The following is a 16,660-nucleotide window of genomic DNA, read 5'->3' on the forward strand; positions in this document are numbered from 1 at the left end:
ACTCCATCCAAAAACAACAGAATACACATTTTTCTCAAGTGCTCATGGAACATTCTCCAGGATAGATCATATATTGGGTAACAAATCGAGCCTTGGTAAATTTAAGAAAAATGAAATCATATCAATTATCTTTTCCAACTACAATGCTATAAGACTAGATGTCAATTACAGGAAAAATCTGTTAAAACTACAAACACATGTAGGCTAAACAATACACTAATAAATAACCAAGAGATCACTGAAGAAATCAAAGAAGAAATTAAAAAATACCTAGAAACAAAAGACAATGAAAACACGACAAGCAAAACCTATGGGATGCAGTAAAACCAATTCTAACAGGGAACTTTATATCAATACAATCCTACCTCAAGAAACAAGAAAAATCTCAAATAAACCACCTAACCTTACACCAAAAGCAACTACAGAAAGAAGAACAAAAAAACCCCAAACCGCCCTCCCGGCCCGGTTCTTCCTCCTGCGCTCCCTGGTGGTGCCGTGGGCCAAGCGTGCGGGACCTGGAGCCGGCCTCGGGGTCTGCATGGCCTGGGAGGAGTGTGTGTGTGTGTGAGCGCGTGGTGGCTGGGCTCACCCCGACCCCGGCTGAGTCCACAGTCGGCGTCCGGAGAGGAGGGAGTCACGGCGGGCACGTCCGCTCCGGGAGGGACGCAGGACTCCCAGACGTCGCTGCCCCCCACCCCCGCAGCAGGGCTCTGAGCTCTCAGGTAGGGAAACCGAGGCCCAGCGATGCGTTCCTCGCAGGCTGGGACAGGGCGCCCCAGGGACAGCCCCTTCCAAGTGGGGCCTTGGGCTTCAGCTGGGCAGTTCTGTCTCGTCCTTCCCCGCCCCCTCTGGGAGCCCACCTGCCCTCCTTCCCACACATCCTGCCTCAGCTCCACTCAGGGGCAGGTGAGGACCATGCCCACCTGGCCACGGAGCTAGGTGCCACTGAGAGAGTGCAGGGCCTGGGGAGGGGAGGCTGGGAAGAGGGAGGGGAAGGGAGGAAGGGGGAGGGGAGGAGGGGGAGGGCCATAGTGGGGGTTCTCACGAGCTTAAGCTGCACTGGAGCAAGCAGAGGAGGCTTCCAGACACTGGCACAGCTGCGGGGGGGCGGGGGGCAGGGCTGGGGGCCCAGGGTCAGCAGAGAGCGATGCATCAGGCCAGAGGCACAGAACTTTCCTCAGCCATCAGAGCAGAGTGCTGGGTGTGCTCTGGTCCCTGAGGACTCTGGCGAGCCGCTGTCCCCTCCACTCCTCCCCTGTCCCTCCTGGGCTGTGAGCCCAGGGACCCTCTGTCCCAGGAGACTGGCCAGGCAGAGATGTTTGGCCGGGATTCCGCCGGGGGGTTCCAGGAGCACCCCCTGAAGAGGTGGCTCTGTCGTGGCAGGTGCAGGGAGGGGGGGTGCTTCGGGGCTGCCCCGCAGGGGCAGGGCGGCTCTCCTTTCCCTCGCACCAGGAGGCACACAGCCACAGGAGGGGCGGCCCGAGGTTGCCCGGGGAGACCCTCACCCCTGGTGCTGGGAGACGGGGACTCGTGGGGGGGGGCGGGGTTCAGTGTCCTCTAAACCCGTGCACTGCCCGTTCCCTCGGCGGCCACACCGACCACTGACCCCGACCCAGGTCACCTCCACTCCACTTCCTTGGATGGCCCCAGTCGAGCCTTCTAAGTTTGCCTGGGGGCAGCTGTGTTTGGGTCTATCGCCCCCATAGGAGCTCGGTGAGGTAGACTCACCTGAACGACAGCTGAACGCACAGACCCCGGCCACAGGGAAGAGGGCAAAGCTTGCTAGGGTGTCTGGCCCTGGGGTGGGGTGGGGTGGGATGGGGTGCTGGCTGAGCCTGGGCAACCCCCCAGGCCTCAGAACCCCCCTAACACACACAGCCAGGGGCGTGGCCGGGCGGCTCCACACGGGCTCTGAGCGACCCCACGGTCCCGTGCAGAGGCCTCACCAGCCACCCAGAGAACGGTCTCACACCTCCCCCTGGGGCTGAGCCCCCAGGAGGCAGCACTCAGGACCCATGGCCCGTCTGAGGGGTGGTGAGATGCCTCAAAGGCACACAGCCACCTGGGAGCCAGCCACAGAAGGCTCTGAGCCCCCAGGACTCTGAGGCCGAGGGAGGTGAGCAGGGTAGGGGATGTCTGTGGCTGCCTCATCCACTCGGTCAGTCTCTAGCTGGACAGTCCCGAAATGCAGATGTTCAGGCCATTGTGACCGAGTGCCCCAGCCACGTGCTTCAGAATCTGGGGGTGGGGCAGGCTTTCCAGAAGTGGGAGATGCTTCTCATGGACAGCTGGGCTGAGCCCACCCCTGTAATCCAACACCTGAGGCCCTGTTGTCCATCCTACGGAAGGACAAACTGAGGCCCAGAAACACGGGGACGTGTGTGAGGTCGGCTTACTGGCTTCCTGCTGCTGTTCTAACCAATTACCCTAAACTCGGAAGCTTAAAACACCAGAAACGTGTTCTCTCCCAGTTCTGGAGGCCAGAAGTCTGAGATCGAAGTGTGGGCAGGGCTGTGCTCTCCCGGAGGCTGGAGGGGAGGACCCTTCTTGGTCCCTTCCGCTTCTGGTGTCCCCAGGTGCTCCTAGGCTGCTGCCTCAGCACTCCAGTCTCTGCCCGTGTCTTCACATGGTCTCTCCTCTTCTGTCTCTTACTGGGAAATGTGTCAGTGGATTCAGGGCCCACCGGGTAATCAGGATGATCTCATCCCAAGATCCGTAACTTGAATACATGTGCGAAGATCCTTTTTCCACACAAGGGCACGTTCCCAGGTTCTGGGAGGCTGTATCTTTTGGGGGCCACCATTGAGCCCTCTGCGGTCAGGCAACAAGTTCAGCTTCTCCAACAAAAGCTCTGCCTCGGGATGCCGGGAGCACAGTGTGCCTCGGGCTTCTTGGGCTTGGGTCCCTACGGGACACCCCAAGGCTGGAGCCTACCTCCCGGCCTCCATGAGGCCCGGCAGACCTCTAACCCAGCCTTCTCAGCAGGGCCTTGGGGACTCGGCCCCACCAGGAGCTCGGGGTCGGAGCGGCTGCTTCTCCCACTTAACCGCCTCCCACGCACCCCACTTCTGGATCCCCAGGGCCCTGGGACCACCCTGGCTGCCCCCACCCCCGCGGCGGCTGTGCAGCTTCGGTGAGCCGCACCGCCTCTCACTCTGGCCCTGGGTCCCCGAGGGCCACCTCCCGTGGGCTCACCCCAGGGGCTGGTGTCCAGTGGGGTGAAGGCTGGGAACCACCACGTGGCCATGGTTAGTGGGGTTCCGGATGGAGTGTGCCATCGATCCAGGTCCTGTTCTGGAGGCTCCTGGGCCAACCCTGCCTTTTGCGGGATTGGGGCGGAGGTGGACGGGCCTGGGCTGGGTGCGGGTGGGGGTGGGGTGCGGTGGGAGCCCTGGGAGAAGTGAATCGAGGGGGTACGGGGGAAGAGCGAAGCCAGGAGGGGTCCCCCCAGCCGGCGGCCCTGACACCTGTCCTCCGCCTGGCCCACCCCCTCCCTGGCCCTCCCGCCTCCGCCTCGGGGCTCCCTTCCTTCCACGCCCACGCCTCTCCTCACATTAATCTGCTGCGCTCACTGCTGACCCAAGCGAAAGGGAGTTTGCCTTTTCCCCTCGCGGCAGTTTTCTGTTGGCAAAGCAAAATGATCACAGCGTGCGCTCAGCCCGACCTCCCCCGCCCAGCGCGAGACCACTCTGGAAAATGAGACGTTCCTGCGTGGGGCGGGGGCGGCGGCCGGGGCGGCCTGGGCGCGCGCCGGGGAGCTCCGCGTGCCCGCTGCTCGGCGCACGCCCTCAGCCCCACGCTCTCCCACGTCCTCCCGGGCCCTCCCCGCGCTGGGCACGGGGACAGGGGCAGTGTCCCGCTGCTGCCTCAGAAGCTCCTGGGCCTCACCCTCCCTCCCCGGGAGGCACATGCACAGGACACTCGCACCAGGCGGCTGCATCTTCCCAGGTATTTGTGGAGCTTGTGGATGAGCCGGCGCCGTCCCTGTCTGTGGCCCACGGCCCATCCGGGGCATCGCGACAACGGGATGTGGCTGGAACGGAAAGGGGGGGGTTTAGAGCCGTGACCGACCTGAGACATGGCCACATCTGAGGAAGGCTGAGCACATCCCAGCTTGGAACTGAGGGGGCAGAGAGCACAGGGCAAAATGGGGCTGAGGCGCTGGTATGGGGAAGAGCCGGAGCGCCTAGACACGTCAGGCCAGAGCGGATGGGCCGGGCAGGCACGTGCCTTCTCACCCCCAGCCCCACTGTGTGCAGATCCCCACGCGCCAGCCCGTCAGGGCAGCCCGCTGCCACTGGGGAGAGGACTCAGCCCAGGTGGGCCCTCGGGGCACAGCCCCTCTCCCAGCCTGGACAATCCCCCAGCACACACAGAGAAGCCCCTCAGCCGCCTGCTTCACTCCTGGGCTGGGCCAGGCGCTGACAACCCCAGGCTGATGTCGGGTGTGGCGGGACTCACCCTCGGGTGCCAGGCTTGTTCTGAGTCCTGCCCCCACGGGGGTGCAGTATTGCCCTCAGGGTGGGGGTCCTGCCAGGCCCAGAGTCGTGTCCATGACCTCATCCCCAAGGCCTCCTGGAGCCAGCCCAGGACTCCACCTTCGGTCAACTCAGCCGTCTAGGGACACTAGGGAGATGCCAGGGAGACTGGGTGGGCCGGGCCATTCCTGTGTGCTGAGGTGTGCTGGACACAGGGTGGCAATACTCTTGGCGTCCAGGAACAGCTGACAGGTGCCTCAAGTGGCTGGAAACGTGTGGGCAGAGCCTCCGCTGGCCCTGTGGGACGCCGGTTGGTCCGTGCCCCACGCTCAGCACCTACTTTCCCATCTGGAAAGTGGGCCACTGCTTCCTGGAGAGCTGGGGCTCCCCTCGATGCCCAGTCCCACCTGGCCCAGGGGAGCAAAGGCCCTGGCTTGCCTGAGGGCCGGGAAGCAGGCCACTTGTGCAGGGTAAGGGAGGGGCTGGGAAGGCCCTGGTGGGGCGTGCACCACCGGCTGTCCACATGGGGAGGGTCTGGTCCTTGGCAAGGGGCCATCCCCACCTGCCTGGGGCGAGAAGCAGGTAGCAGCTCCATGCCCAGCCCCAGCCCCTCTTGGGTCCAGATCGGCTGCTGGAAGCAGGGAAGTTGCTGAGTCCTGGACAGGACCTGCCAGCCCTGTCGTTCCCGATTAGCGGGTAATGCTTCCTTGATGCACAGTTTTATTAATCAAATTAGTAAGTGCTGAGGTGACCTTGGCCGGTTCTGCTGAGAGGGGCATTCTCCCAGGAGGGGCAGGTGGGTCGGGGAGGGATGCACCTGGATGCCCTGTCCCCAGGCTCCGGCAGGTGGCGCAGCCCTGCCGTCCCACTCCGAAAGCTGCATGCCCTCATCACACCCACTTACCCATTCCCTTACACTCTCACATCCCCCCACTCACTCCCCTGCCCCAGTAATGCTAAAGAAGGTAGTGGATGGCAGGGGCCAGGGCTGCCTGGCCTCCCCCGCCCAGGGCTGCTCCTGCCTGGGGACCTCACAGAGGGGACAGGGATGATGCCCAGAGACGGGGGTGGCTGGGCCTTGGTCTGCAGGGGGGCTTCCTTGCTCTCCTGGGTCTGCTGCTTGCCCTTCCCCAAACCTGCACTGCACTCAAGCGGGCAGCGGCTGCCCCCTGGTGGCCACGGGGACCCCTGCCCCCCCCAACCCTAACCTGCCTAGGGCTGCAGGCAGCACCCCGTCCCACCTCTCACTCCTCTTTTTGGGGCCAGATCCTGAGCCACACCACCGCGGGACCCAGGAGAGTGTGGCCGCCGTGGTCTCTGGGGGCCGTCCACCAGTATGCATGGTTGGGGGGGGAACACTGAAGGCTCACGGTCTGAGGAGCCCAGTTCAGTGCCAAAGGGGCTGGGGAGGAGTCCAAGGGGGCTAGAGTGGGCTGCGGGCACCCCTCAGTGCTGGGCTTAGGTGCAGGGGGATGAAACGGCCCCGCAGACACCTGCCCGAGGCTGGAGCAGGGGCCTCGGACGCCCAGGCTCGCCTGCAGGGCGAGGAGCGGGGGCGGGTGGCAGAGTCTGGCAGGATGGGGTGGGGCCTGGTGGGGTGAGGGCGGAGACAGGGTGAGGGCAGGTGGAGCTTGGCCAGATGGGAAGTGAGGGCGGGAGATGGGCCTGGCTGGCAGCTTGGTAAAGGACTGGACTGCAGGTGCAGGGCTGGGATCAGATCTAGGCCCTCGACGCAGAAGGGGTCAGGATGAGGGGACAGGAGGGACAGAAGCAGGGATGGGTCCCCGTTCTGTCCACGGAGAGACAGTAAAAGGTGTTGCAGTAGTTGGCCTTGGCTGGGACCCCGATCAGACGGGAGGCAGTGCTGTGGGCACCAGGCTGCTGTGTGGAGGGAGGGGCAGGGCGGGAAGGTAGCTGAGCCTTCTCTAGCCTGTTGGGTGCCAGGTGGGCCAGTGGGAGGGGTGCCCAGAAGGAATCACTGGGGGCCAAACAGAAGCTTGGCTTGGGGTGGAGCCAGTCCTGAGGGAGGGTGTGGACAGGATATGGCATGCTGGGGGTGGGTGGGGGGATGGGGAGAGCTCAGCTGAGGGGCCTCAGGAGCCCAGCACAGGGGGCAGTGGGCATCTGGGCTGCAGGGACCCGCTGGCAACACATCAGCCCAGGCTCTCTGGGGACGACTCCTTCAGGATCCAAGAAGGGCAGCCGGACACCCCCACCCGGGAAGCTGCCCTCAAGTGGGCACCTGGGGCGCAGGAGGACAGGGCAGCCTCCTGGCACTTGGGAGTCGGCGTGCAGAGGTGACTGTGACACTTCCCGTGGGGGGGGGGCAGCACCTGGCCCCCAGCACTGGGCTCGGACACACCTCATCTCACAATGTCTTTAATGGGCAGCTCTGGGCACTGGGTGGGGCAGCAGACTGGCCCGAAGGTGCTCTGGGGTCAGGAAGGCGTGCATGGGGTCCTCACTCCCAGCCAGCTGGAGCCTGTGCTGGGGCTGGGGTGTGGGGAGAGCTGGCCCCTCACTGCCGGCCTGGGCAGCCTGGCTCAGGGCTGTGGGGCTGGGGACAGCCTCCTTCCAGCCTTGCCTCTCTTGGCCTTGCGGTTCCAGCCAAGGAGGGGCCTGGGGCTGGCTTGTGCGGGCCCTGGTGTCTCCCAGCCACACTCCTTCTGGCTCCTCAGAAGCCCCCCCAGGGCTGGCCGGCGGTCCCCCTGTGTTCGGGATGGAAATGGGTATTGGTCGGCACCCTGGCCTGGCCTGTTTGTGGCCAGCCTGGTGAGTGCGACAGGGATGAGCTGGGTGGTATTCAGGGGGCACGTGGCGGGGTTCCTGGGAGGGCGGCCATGTAGCAGGGGTTTGCCGTGCTGGGCGGACAGAGCTCCTGCGCAGCTCCTGCCCGGGGCCTCCAGGAGGGTGGAGGCCAGCTGAGGGGTGGGCTGGGGCCTTGTCAAGGGCAGGAGCTGCCACCACGTGGAGGCCGCAGCATAGGTGGCTGCTGCCTGGAAGGTCATCCGAGTGCTCTCCTGGCATCTGCGGATGTTGGGGGCTTGGTGGAAGGCCCAGGGCCGGGGCGGGACAAGGAGTTAGGGACCACCCCCCCAGGGCCCCGGGGCTCACCGAGCCAGGCGGCTCGGCACCGGGCAGCAGCGTCAGCACCTGCAGGCTCACGCCCTCGTCGCCCACGCCCTTCAGCTGGGCTACCACATCTGCATGCTTCCACCACCTGCACGGCTGCCCATTCACCGACACGATGTAGTCACCCTCCTTCAGGCCGGCCGCCTGCAGGGAGACGGGGAGAGTCCCGTGGGCAACCCTCCACCTCTAGCCAGTCCCATCTTCCCCCTTCCCGCAGTCAGCCCCGGGGTGGGGGCCCTTACCGCAGCCCGGCCCCCTGGAACGACGGCAGCGATGAGAACGGGCGCGTCACCCCGTAGCGTGAAGCCGAAACCCCCCTCTCCTCGGGCCACATGGATGGGCCCTGCCAGCCGCCAGTGGTTCTTGGCTGAGAACACGGACAGGGGCCCCTGGGGGCGGTCAGAAGTCAGAGGCCTGGCTGGGCTGCAGCACTTGGGGGAGCCCCGGCCTGGAGCACCCTCACCCCGATCTCCACATTTGGGGACAGAAACCAGCAGGGTCTGCAGGGGGGCCAGGCAGGGTTGGGCCACCATCGAGGGCCTGCCTGAAAACGCAGGGCAGAGCCGAGGTGGGGGTGGCCTGGGAGGGGTGCTCACCAGCCGATGGAAGATATCAGCCACCTTCACCCGGGAGAAGCTGGGTGCCCTGCCCTCTGGCCTCCGCTGCGTCTTAGCTGAAAGGGTGAAAGGGAAGGGAGGGCGTGGCTGAGCCCAAGGCTCACGGCCCGGAACCCTGGGAAGCAGCTGGGTGTGGCTCAGCCAGAGCAGAGTGGGTGACCCGAAGTGCAGCCCGTGCACACCGGCCCCTCTGTGGGCCACCAGCAGGAGGAGCCCCGGGGGGTGGTTTTTGGGGGTCCCAGGTGCAGGGAGAGGGGGGCGTGGAGCTGCCATCACGGCTCCCCTGCCAACGGCCCTGCTCCTCCTTCCAGGGCCCATAGCTCTGTGGCAAATGGCAGTTGCTCGCCAGGAGGCCTCCACCCACCGCCCCCCTGGGGCCAGGACACACCCACCCAAGGGGCCTGGCTGCTCACGCCGAACGTCAGGGGCCTCGGCGGCCTCACAGAAGTCGTCCTCGAGGTCGAGTTCCGAGTACTTGGCCAGAGAGCGCCGCAGCGCCTGGGCCAGCACGACCTGCAGCAGGTCCACCCTGCGCAGGGCCCGGCACACGGCATGCAGCCGCAGGGCCTCCTCCTGACCCAGGATGGCCCGCTTCAGGTGGGCCTTGCCTGCATGGGACAGAGCTGTCACACGCTGCCTGCCTGGTCCTTCCAGGCTGGGCCCCAGCTCCCCCACCCCCAGATGCTGCAAGAGGAGGGCAAGTGAGGGCTTCTGGGCTCATCCTGAGGGCCCGACGGCAGGTCTGAGCCGCGAAAGAGCTGCCGCCGTGTGTGGCTCGCCCCCTCTGCCCCCGCCCCCTCCCGACGCCGCCCGCACTGCTGGGGCCCCTGCTCCGGGCGAGCTGGGGACCCCACCCGCCAGTGCCGGGGCATCAGGGCTGGGGATGACGGGGTGGAGTGGGTCATTCACGCCCGCGGAGGCCCCAGCGCCCCGCCCCCTCCCTCAGCCGCCTCACCCAGCTTCCGGCGGTCCTCCTGTTCCTGGGGCAGTGCGGGGCCCCGGGGCTCAGACGAGGCCGGGAGCCCGAGGAAGATCTGCTCGAGGGCAGGAAGCTCCGCCTCCGCCACCGCTGTGGGTCGGAGAGGGCGGTGAGGCGCCGGCGGGGCCCTGCCGGCACACGGGCATGCGGGGCGGGGCACTCACGGGCGCCGTCACACAGGGCCAGGGCCGCGTGGTAGTGGGCCAGGGCGCGGAAGTGCTCGGCCTTCACGTGCACCAGGGTGGTCCAGGGGAAGGGCACGTAGTCCTGGACGGGCGGCTGGGCCATGGCCTGATGCACCAGCCGGTACTCGGCCGCCACCTGCTGGCGCACACGGCAGGATGGTGGGGCCTCCCGCGAGCCTAGCGGCCTGGGCCCCCACCTCTCCCCACCCTGGGACTTGGCTTCGACCAAAGTCCCAGCGGCCCTGCCCCACGCCAGGCTGAGCTTCAGGGGCAGGGCCCCGGTTCCTGCCTTGATTGGTGTTGCCCCAGAGGCGGGGGACTCGGGACCTCAGGGTTGACAGCCGGCTCTGGGACCCTACAGGAGGCCCTGTACCCACCCCCTCCGCCGCCCAGATCCTGGCTCTGCTCCTAAGCTCCAGCCGGCACCCTCGACCCAGGCCCTGCTGCCCACTGAGACACCACAGCTTGGCCGGGCTCCCCGCTCTCACCTGGGCGGCCTCCTGAGCCAGGTGGAGCTGGGCCAGGCAGTCATGGGGAGCCACGGGGGCCTGCAGCAAGAGGCCCTCGAAGACGCACTCCTGGGCCTGGGCGGTCATGAGCTGCTCCAGCATGGAGAGTGAGGCGGGGCTCATGTCAGGGCTGGGTGCGTGGGAGAAGTTCTCCCTCAGGAGGCTGAAGGCCCCTGCGGAGGGGAGGGGGCTCAGGGTGGCACGGCGGGGCCACCCCGCCCCCGCCCCCACCCCGTGTGCTCGGCCCTGGTTGGGGAGCACCCTCTGCGCCCCACGGAGGGCCTGTGCGTGTGACCCCTCGGGCTAGGGGGCATTGTACTGGGCCCCTAGCTCTGGCCACAGAGAAGGCTCTGCTCCTCACGCCTGGAAGCGAGGACCACGCAGGCACAGCTGGGGGTCCAGCCCTGGGCGGCTCTCACCCGCAGCCCTCTGAAAGGCCTCCACGGCACAGCTGGCGCCCTCGGGGCAGGAGCGGTCCTGGCGAGCCCCGATCTGGGTGTGGAGGGCACCGATGTTGAAGAGCACGCTGCCCTTCTCGAAGGCCAGGGCCCGCTGCTGGGCCGGAACCCCCGTCAGCGAGTCGTACCTGCAGGGTCGGGTCAGGCTGGGCAGAGCCCTCACAAGAAGCCAGGGTCTCAGAAGCGGCCGCTGCCCCCCGCCCCGCCCCTACCAGTGGAACAGCAGTCCCAGGCTCCTGGCAGGGGTGACAAAGCGTGCCTCCTGGAAACACAGCTGATTGTAGTAGGCCGTGAGCAGCTCCAGGCCTGCCTCGCTCCGGCTAGGGGTCCGCGTGGCCTGCCGGGTGGAAGTCAGCGGGGTCCCACGGCCCCAGCCCACCTCATGGCATGCACACCGCCCTGGGAATCCCCTTGAATGCAACAGCCCCAGGAGAGCACCCCAGGGTCTAGGGGTGGACACGGTCACACCTGCCCTCCCAGGGGCTGCTGTGGACCACGTGTGCCACTCCAGGAGACTGTGCAGGGCATTGGGGCAAGAGACCCAGGCAGGGTCCCTGGGGTGGGGACAGGCACAGAGTAGCCATTCCCAAAGGGCCAGCAGCACCGAGCCTCTGTCTTCTCACCTATGGACTGGGAGGCACCCACCCACCTGCCGCAGGTCCTCCAGCTCCCGGATTTCAGCCTCGTAGGAAGCACTGTCCTCTCCAAAGTGCCCTGAGATCAGCTCCTGATTCGAAGGGACAAGCGCTGGCCTTCTCTGAAGTCTCCCAGCCCGACGTGGGTGAAGACCCGAAGCGAGGGGAGGCCCTGGTCTACACACTGACGTGGGTGCCCCCCACCACAGATGTGGGTGCCCCCCACCACAGATATGGGGCCTGGAGACTTGGTGATGTTTCTACTTGAATTCCCTTATTAACCCCATGAGGCAAGTGCTACCTGCCACTTGACAGGCAAGGACACTGAGGCCGAGAGGCGAGGCACCTTTCTGCCGGCCTGGCCGGAGCGGCGAGCTGCCCAGGGCAGCCAGGCTCACGAGCCCCAACAAGGACCCGGGAACCAGCAGGTTTTCTCAGCACAGGCTCTGTCTGGAAGAGGTGGCCCCTGCCAGCGGGACCCTCAGAGTGAGAGTCAGGACCCTGCAGCCATCTTGGGGCCTCCAGTGCTGCTGACACCCATCCCAGCGTGCATGCCTTTCTGCAAAGCCCACCCAATCCAAATCCCCCGTAGCCTGGGGAGGCCAAGCGGCTCCAGGGCAGAGACCCTTCTCCTCTCTGGGCCTCAGAGTCTTCATATCCGTGAGATGGCTGGACCAGGAAGCCCCCAAAGACCCCCCAGAGCCCAGGGCTCACAGGCCAGCACTCACCTTCAGGGGTGTGGCCCAGTCTAGCTGCTTGGTCTCCTTCAGCCCCAGGGGGATCATGGGGACAGTGATACCTTCGCTAGAACCAGAAGCATCGAGTCTGGGCTCTAAGGCTGGACTCTGCTGTCCCCAGTGGCCACGGAGTCCACCCGCTACCACTCCTGCCCCACGGGACACGCCTCTCCTCTGATTATGGTACATGTCCTTGCACACCACACACGTCCCACCACACCCTGTCCTGGATCACATCCTCCCACACACACGCGTGGTGGGTGCTGCTCTGCGCACGCATGCACACGCACCTCTGGGGCCCCTCCGTGTCCTTGCACACATGTGCACACGCACCTCTGGGGCCAGTCCGTGTCCTTGCGCACGCATGCACACACACCTCTGGGGCCAGTCTGCGTCCTCGCGCACACATGCACACGCACCTCTGGGGCTGGTCGGCGTCCACGTTGCCATCGAGCCCCTCCAACTCCTCCTTCAGCAGCTGCAGGCTGGAGTTGACGTAGCTCAGCTCCAGGGCCACAGTCTCCCTCACCCGGGCGTTGCTGGTGGCTCTAGGGGAGGCCAGGCTGAGGTGAAGCCCTATCCCTGCAGGCGGACCCATGCCCCTGGGCTTCGCTGCAGCCCCTGCCCCAGCCTGAGCTCTGGAGCCCACTCCCAGAGTGATGTGCCGACGGGCCCAGCCCCCTTGGGGGGGCAGCAGTGGGGTCCAGGGCCCGCCAGATGACCTGCCCCTTCTCTGCAAACCCCCGTGGTTCAGGCAGATTCCTGTCCACGGGGGTATGTTGTGACTCTGGCTCAAGCACATCTCCTTGGTCCCTGAGCTTCCAGGGCATAAGTGTCCTCCACCACCTCTTGCTTCCCCAGGACACAGCTCACGCCTGCCCTCCACAGCGAATGGAAGCCAACTTCCCTGGAGGGGCGGGGATCAGACCCTCTCTGTGCCTGCCAGTGGGGCCACAGGTCCAGGAAGGCAGGGCTGGCCCTATGGATGGGAGGGACAGGGAGGCAGGGCTGCTAAGGAAAAGGAGTGGCCCAGGCCCAGCTGAGCCCCGCCCTGGGGCTGGCTCTGCACTCACCGGCACTCTGCACTCGAGCAGGCCAGGCCTCCTCCCTGGGCCTCGGGCCATCACTGGTAGAACAGGAGTGTGTGAAGGTCAGCACACAGCTGCTGGTCACCATGTGCATCTCAAAGGCTCCCACACTGCACACCGGTGGGGACATCCCCTCCAGCCCTGCTCCAGCCCCGCACGGAACGGAACTCAGCTGGCCTTGAGCCTACCCCTGCCAGTTTGGGCCACCAAGGTGGGGGCCTGAGTCACCTGTGAGGGTCTCAGCTGAGCGGCATGGCTGCCCCAGACCCCAGTGGGAGGCCCAGCCCTGCCTCTTAGGAGCCTGAATGGGAGGCCACGGTCACGGAATCACATGTGGACCACAAGACCAGGCACCCACCTGGGTCACTGCCCTGCCCCGGGATGCACCTGCCTTGCAGGGGCCTCGGGGAACACGGCACTGTTCTCCCATGGGTCGGCCGGCGGCAGGTGTCCCAGGCAGCCAGCACGCACCTGTACAGGTTCTCGGCGCCCGTCCGCATCCTCAGCTCCCTGTTGATCTGCTGGTGGATCTGGGCCCTGCGGCTCTGCAGGCAGCCGTGCTGCGAATTTGCCAGGAGGTCACAGCCCTGCCGAGAGGCCACAGGTCACGGGGGCCGGGCCAGCAAGGACATGGCGGGCGGGGATGTGGCTGGGACTGGGGCCCCGGGAAGAATCTGGGCCTGTCCAGTGTGGCTCTGGGTCTCAGCAGCCCAGCCTGGAGCTCCTGCCGGGAGATGGCCAATTACTCACCACACATCCTCCTGCACTTCTGAATTCCTTCTGTAACCCCCACGACCCATCCCGCCCACACAATTATGCCAGGCCACACACGTTTAATTGGAGGGGATGCCCAGCCGGCTCCCGCTGGGGCGCTAACAGAGAGGAGGCTCCCCTGGGCCACGCTGAACATGGCCGGGCTCCATCCCAGTTGGCTGCTTACTGGCGGCAAACGCTCAAACCACAGGCCCAGGGTCCCTCCGCTCACAGGCAGCAGGCCAGGCCTCCCGACGGCCACCATCCGAAGTGCCTCCACGCGGGTTCTGTACTGCATATGGGCCACCTGCCAGCCTGCCCACGTCCCGGGCCCCAAGCAGGGAGCCCTGCGACAGGTTCAGAGGGTGAGAGGCTTCCTCTGGTGAGGGGAGGGGCTTCAGGGCCCCAGTGGGACTGGTGCAGCCGTGGCCACCACACCTCCTCCTGGCCATTTAAGAACCTCCCGTGTGGGTCAGTCACCAGCCCAAGAGTTGAGAAGGATTTCTCAGAACGTACTTCCTTGGGCAACATCCTCTCAGGCTCAGGTGATCACCTGGCCCCCGAACGGAGCAGGGACGAGAACACAGTGCCTCCCAAGACCCTGCCCTGATGGCACAGACAGGGGAAGTTTTATTCATGCGGGGCTGATGCTGGCCTCCCTGCAATGGCCACTGTCTTCTACAAATCTGAGGAAGCATGCCTCCACTGTCAACACACAGGGCAGTTTCCCACCTTCTGGGGGCTCTAGTTTGTCCCAGCCCTGTGCAGGGGGCACCCTAAAGAAGGCCTCACTCCCTTGCACAGACAAGGCTCCTGGTGCATGGCCACCTTGGATTATGGCCCAACATCTCCTCCACACTCCAGTATTCTCAGGAGAGATCAATCACAGAAGACTTCCTGCAGGAGGAGGCATTCTTCTGGGACTTGAAGGAGAGAAGGCTTCAAGGCAACTGGGGAGAGGGAACTTGTCCCCATTGAACAATGGGAGAAAGAGCAATCAACTTGGAGGACTCCCTGCTGTGGGACCCTGGGCAGGCCCTCATCTGTAGATGGGAAGGGGGCTGGTGTCAGGGTGGCACCAGGATGGAACAAGACAAAACACGGCTCTCCCCTCTCCGCTCTGCTTGTTGAGTGTCTGTCTTCCCACTGGCCTGCGCCTCTTCTCCGTGGTGCCTCCCATACCCACTTGGTGCAAAAGGGAATGAGCAGAGGACGTGAGCAGTCTCCCCTCCAGGAGGCCTGAGAATCTGGGGGGAGAGGGGCAGGCCACAGCTGAAGCTACAACCCTATCCCTCCAAAGGTCCAACTGCAAAGCTCCAGCAGGTTCTAAGGGTTCTGGGTGAGCAACACAGCTGTCTGCCTGGGGAGGGTGGTCCACGTGCCAGGCAGAGGCCTCCAGCCTCGCAGGGCTGTCCTCATCAACACAGTTCGTTTGTCTCCAATGTCAAGTGCTCCCGGAGAGATGTGTTAGAGGCGGGAGACCACGGCCTCTGAGCCAGGGCCCCCTCTGAGCTCCGCAGCCAGCAGCCCCGTGGCCTTGTGACCCTAACGCTCCCTCCAGAAGGCAGGTTGGCTGCGTGGCCTGGGTGGCAGGTGTGCCTACGGCCCAGTCCGCAGTGCTGGGCAGGCTGAGAGCCACGCTCACCCCCATTTCCGCACCAGGTGGTAAAGGGATGTGCCAGCTCACCCACCTGTGGAAGAACCTCCACCCCGATGGAGAGGAGGAGCAACCCCCCCACACCCTCCCTGCAATGGCCCTGATGGCACGGGTCTAGCGGATCCCCCAGAAGCCCAGGAGGAAATGGCATGGGCAGTGTCCAGAACTGGCTACGTGTGGGGGCAACTATGCCAGCACAGGCCTGGGAACAATCAGCAAGGTGGTGAGCAGGGCCAGGCCTTCCACCCTGTGGGTGCAGGTGCCACCTACGCTTGGTGGCACCAGACTGAAAACCCTTGGGGACATGGATGCCCAAGGCCTGGCATAAACACTGGGGCAGCCTCTTGGTGACCACCTGGGGACAACTGGGCTCCCGGGCTGCAGAGCGAGGCAGCCAGAGCACCCTCTCCTTCCCAGGCACAGACTCGAATGTCTCCACACCCCCTCCCTTCCAGAGCTTCCCCAGTCGTCCTGGAAATGGTCCACAGTCCACAGCGCGTGGGGTCAGGGATTTCAGGAGGGGGCAGAGGTGCGGGTAGGTGAGGAGGGACAAACCACCTAGCTGGGCAATCCTCCAGCCATTTCCTGTACCCACGAGGCTTCAGCCACCTGTTGCTAAAAGTTTCATCAAACACAGAGCTGGGTGCCCAGGGCAAAGCTGAACAGCCCTAGGAGAGAGAGGGGAAAACTAGAAAAGGAGGAATGATGGGCACCAGGAACAAAAACGAGGGCCACGGGCTGTCACTGACCAGAGCCCAACACCTGTCACAGAAGGGGGTCCTGAAGCGTTGGAGAAAACCACGAGGTGGACTTGCGCTCCCGCCTGTTCCTGGTCGACACAGGAGGGGTCCCCAAACGGGCTAGAGAGGAGCCCAGCACAGGCAGACAGCTGGGCTCTGGCTCCGCACCGGGCCCCAGTTTCCCCAGCGATAAGCCCACCTTGCCTCTAGGGGCGAGCGAGATGCGGGGTTCGCCCCGGAGTCTAGCGGCGCGCTCGGACGGGAGAAGCCAGCGCCGACCCGGCAGTCCCGCGCCCGCCGGAGTCAGATGGCGACAGGAGCACGTCGGGTCTGGCACCCCACCTCCCGGCGCCCCCCGCCCTGGTGCACTCCCACCTTGCGGACGCTGCCCGCCGCCTGCAGCCGGGCGCTCTCCTCGCCGGCGCCCGCGCCGTCCGGCCTCCCCTCGGGCACCATCGCCGCCCGCCGTTCGGGCCGCGCCCGCCTGGAAGCCAACGCTGGCGCAGCAACCCCGGGCGCGCGGGATCCCGCACTGCCCTCTCCCGCGCCCCCCCCCGCCGCGGGGGGGGGGGGGGGGGGGGGGGGGGTGGCCCAGTCGGCTGGAGGGGCGGGGCGCTGGGCGCCGAGCGTGCGAAACTTTCCGCTGCTCAATCGGCGGCAGCGGAGACTCCGACGGACAGCAGCCTTGGCCA

The 16,660-nt window shown here is 65.5% G+C and overlaps 1 protein-coding gene across 1 annotated transcript in view; it reads right to left on the reverse strand.

Moving 5' to 3' along the window:
- RHPN1 (rhophilin Rho GTPase binding protein 1) overlaps positions 1 to 16,424 on the reverse strand; it is a 16,572-nt gene extending 148 nt beyond the window's left edge. The window contains exons 1-19 of the mRNA XM_007464618.1: positions 16,365 to 16,424; positions 13,290 to 13,405; positions 12,150 to 12,278; positions 11,722 to 11,797; positions 11,008 to 11,085; positions 10,571 to 10,695; positions 10,320 to 10,486; positions 9,880 to 10,073; positions 9,371 to 9,527; positions 9,183 to 9,296; positions 8,641 to 8,835; positions 8,207 to 8,283; positions 7,853 to 7,999; positions 7,593 to 7,754; positions 7,063 to 7,186; positions 3,889 to 4,033; positions 3,665 to 3,830; positions 3,196 to 3,391; positions 590 to 760 (exon numbers count right to left, since the gene is read on the reverse strand). Of these exons, the coding sequence (XP_007464680.1) occupies positions 590 to 760; positions 3,196 to 3,391; positions 3,665 to 3,830; positions 3,889 to 4,033; positions 7,063 to 7,186; positions 7,593 to 7,754; positions 7,853 to 7,999; positions 8,207 to 8,283; positions 8,641 to 8,835; positions 9,183 to 9,296; positions 9,371 to 9,527; positions 9,880 to 10,073; positions 10,320 to 10,486; positions 10,571 to 10,695; positions 11,008 to 11,085; positions 11,722 to 11,797; positions 12,150 to 12,278; positions 13,290 to 13,405; positions 16,365 to 16,424 (2,599 nt within the window). The remainder of the gene's footprint in view (positions 1 to 589; positions 761 to 3,195; positions 3,392 to 3,664; positions 3,831 to 3,888; positions 4,034 to 7,062; positions 7,187 to 7,592; positions 7,755 to 7,852; positions 8,000 to 8,206; positions 8,284 to 8,640; positions 8,836 to 9,182; positions 9,297 to 9,370; positions 9,528 to 9,879; positions 10,074 to 10,319; positions 10,487 to 10,570; positions 10,696 to 11,007; positions 11,086 to 11,721; positions 11,798 to 12,149; positions 12,279 to 13,289; positions 13,406 to 16,364) is intronic.
- Between the last annotated feature and the right edge of the window lie 236 nt (positions 16,425 to 16,660).

Source organism: Lipotes vexillifer, unplaced genomic scaffold, assembly GCF_000442215.2.
Source record: "Lipotes vexillifer unplaced genomic scaffold, Lipotes_vexillifer_v1.1 scaffold394, whole genome shotgun sequence".
Taxonomy (NCBI): Eukaryota; Metazoa; Chordata; class Mammalia; order Artiodactyla; family Lipotidae; genus Lipotes; species Lipotes vexillifer.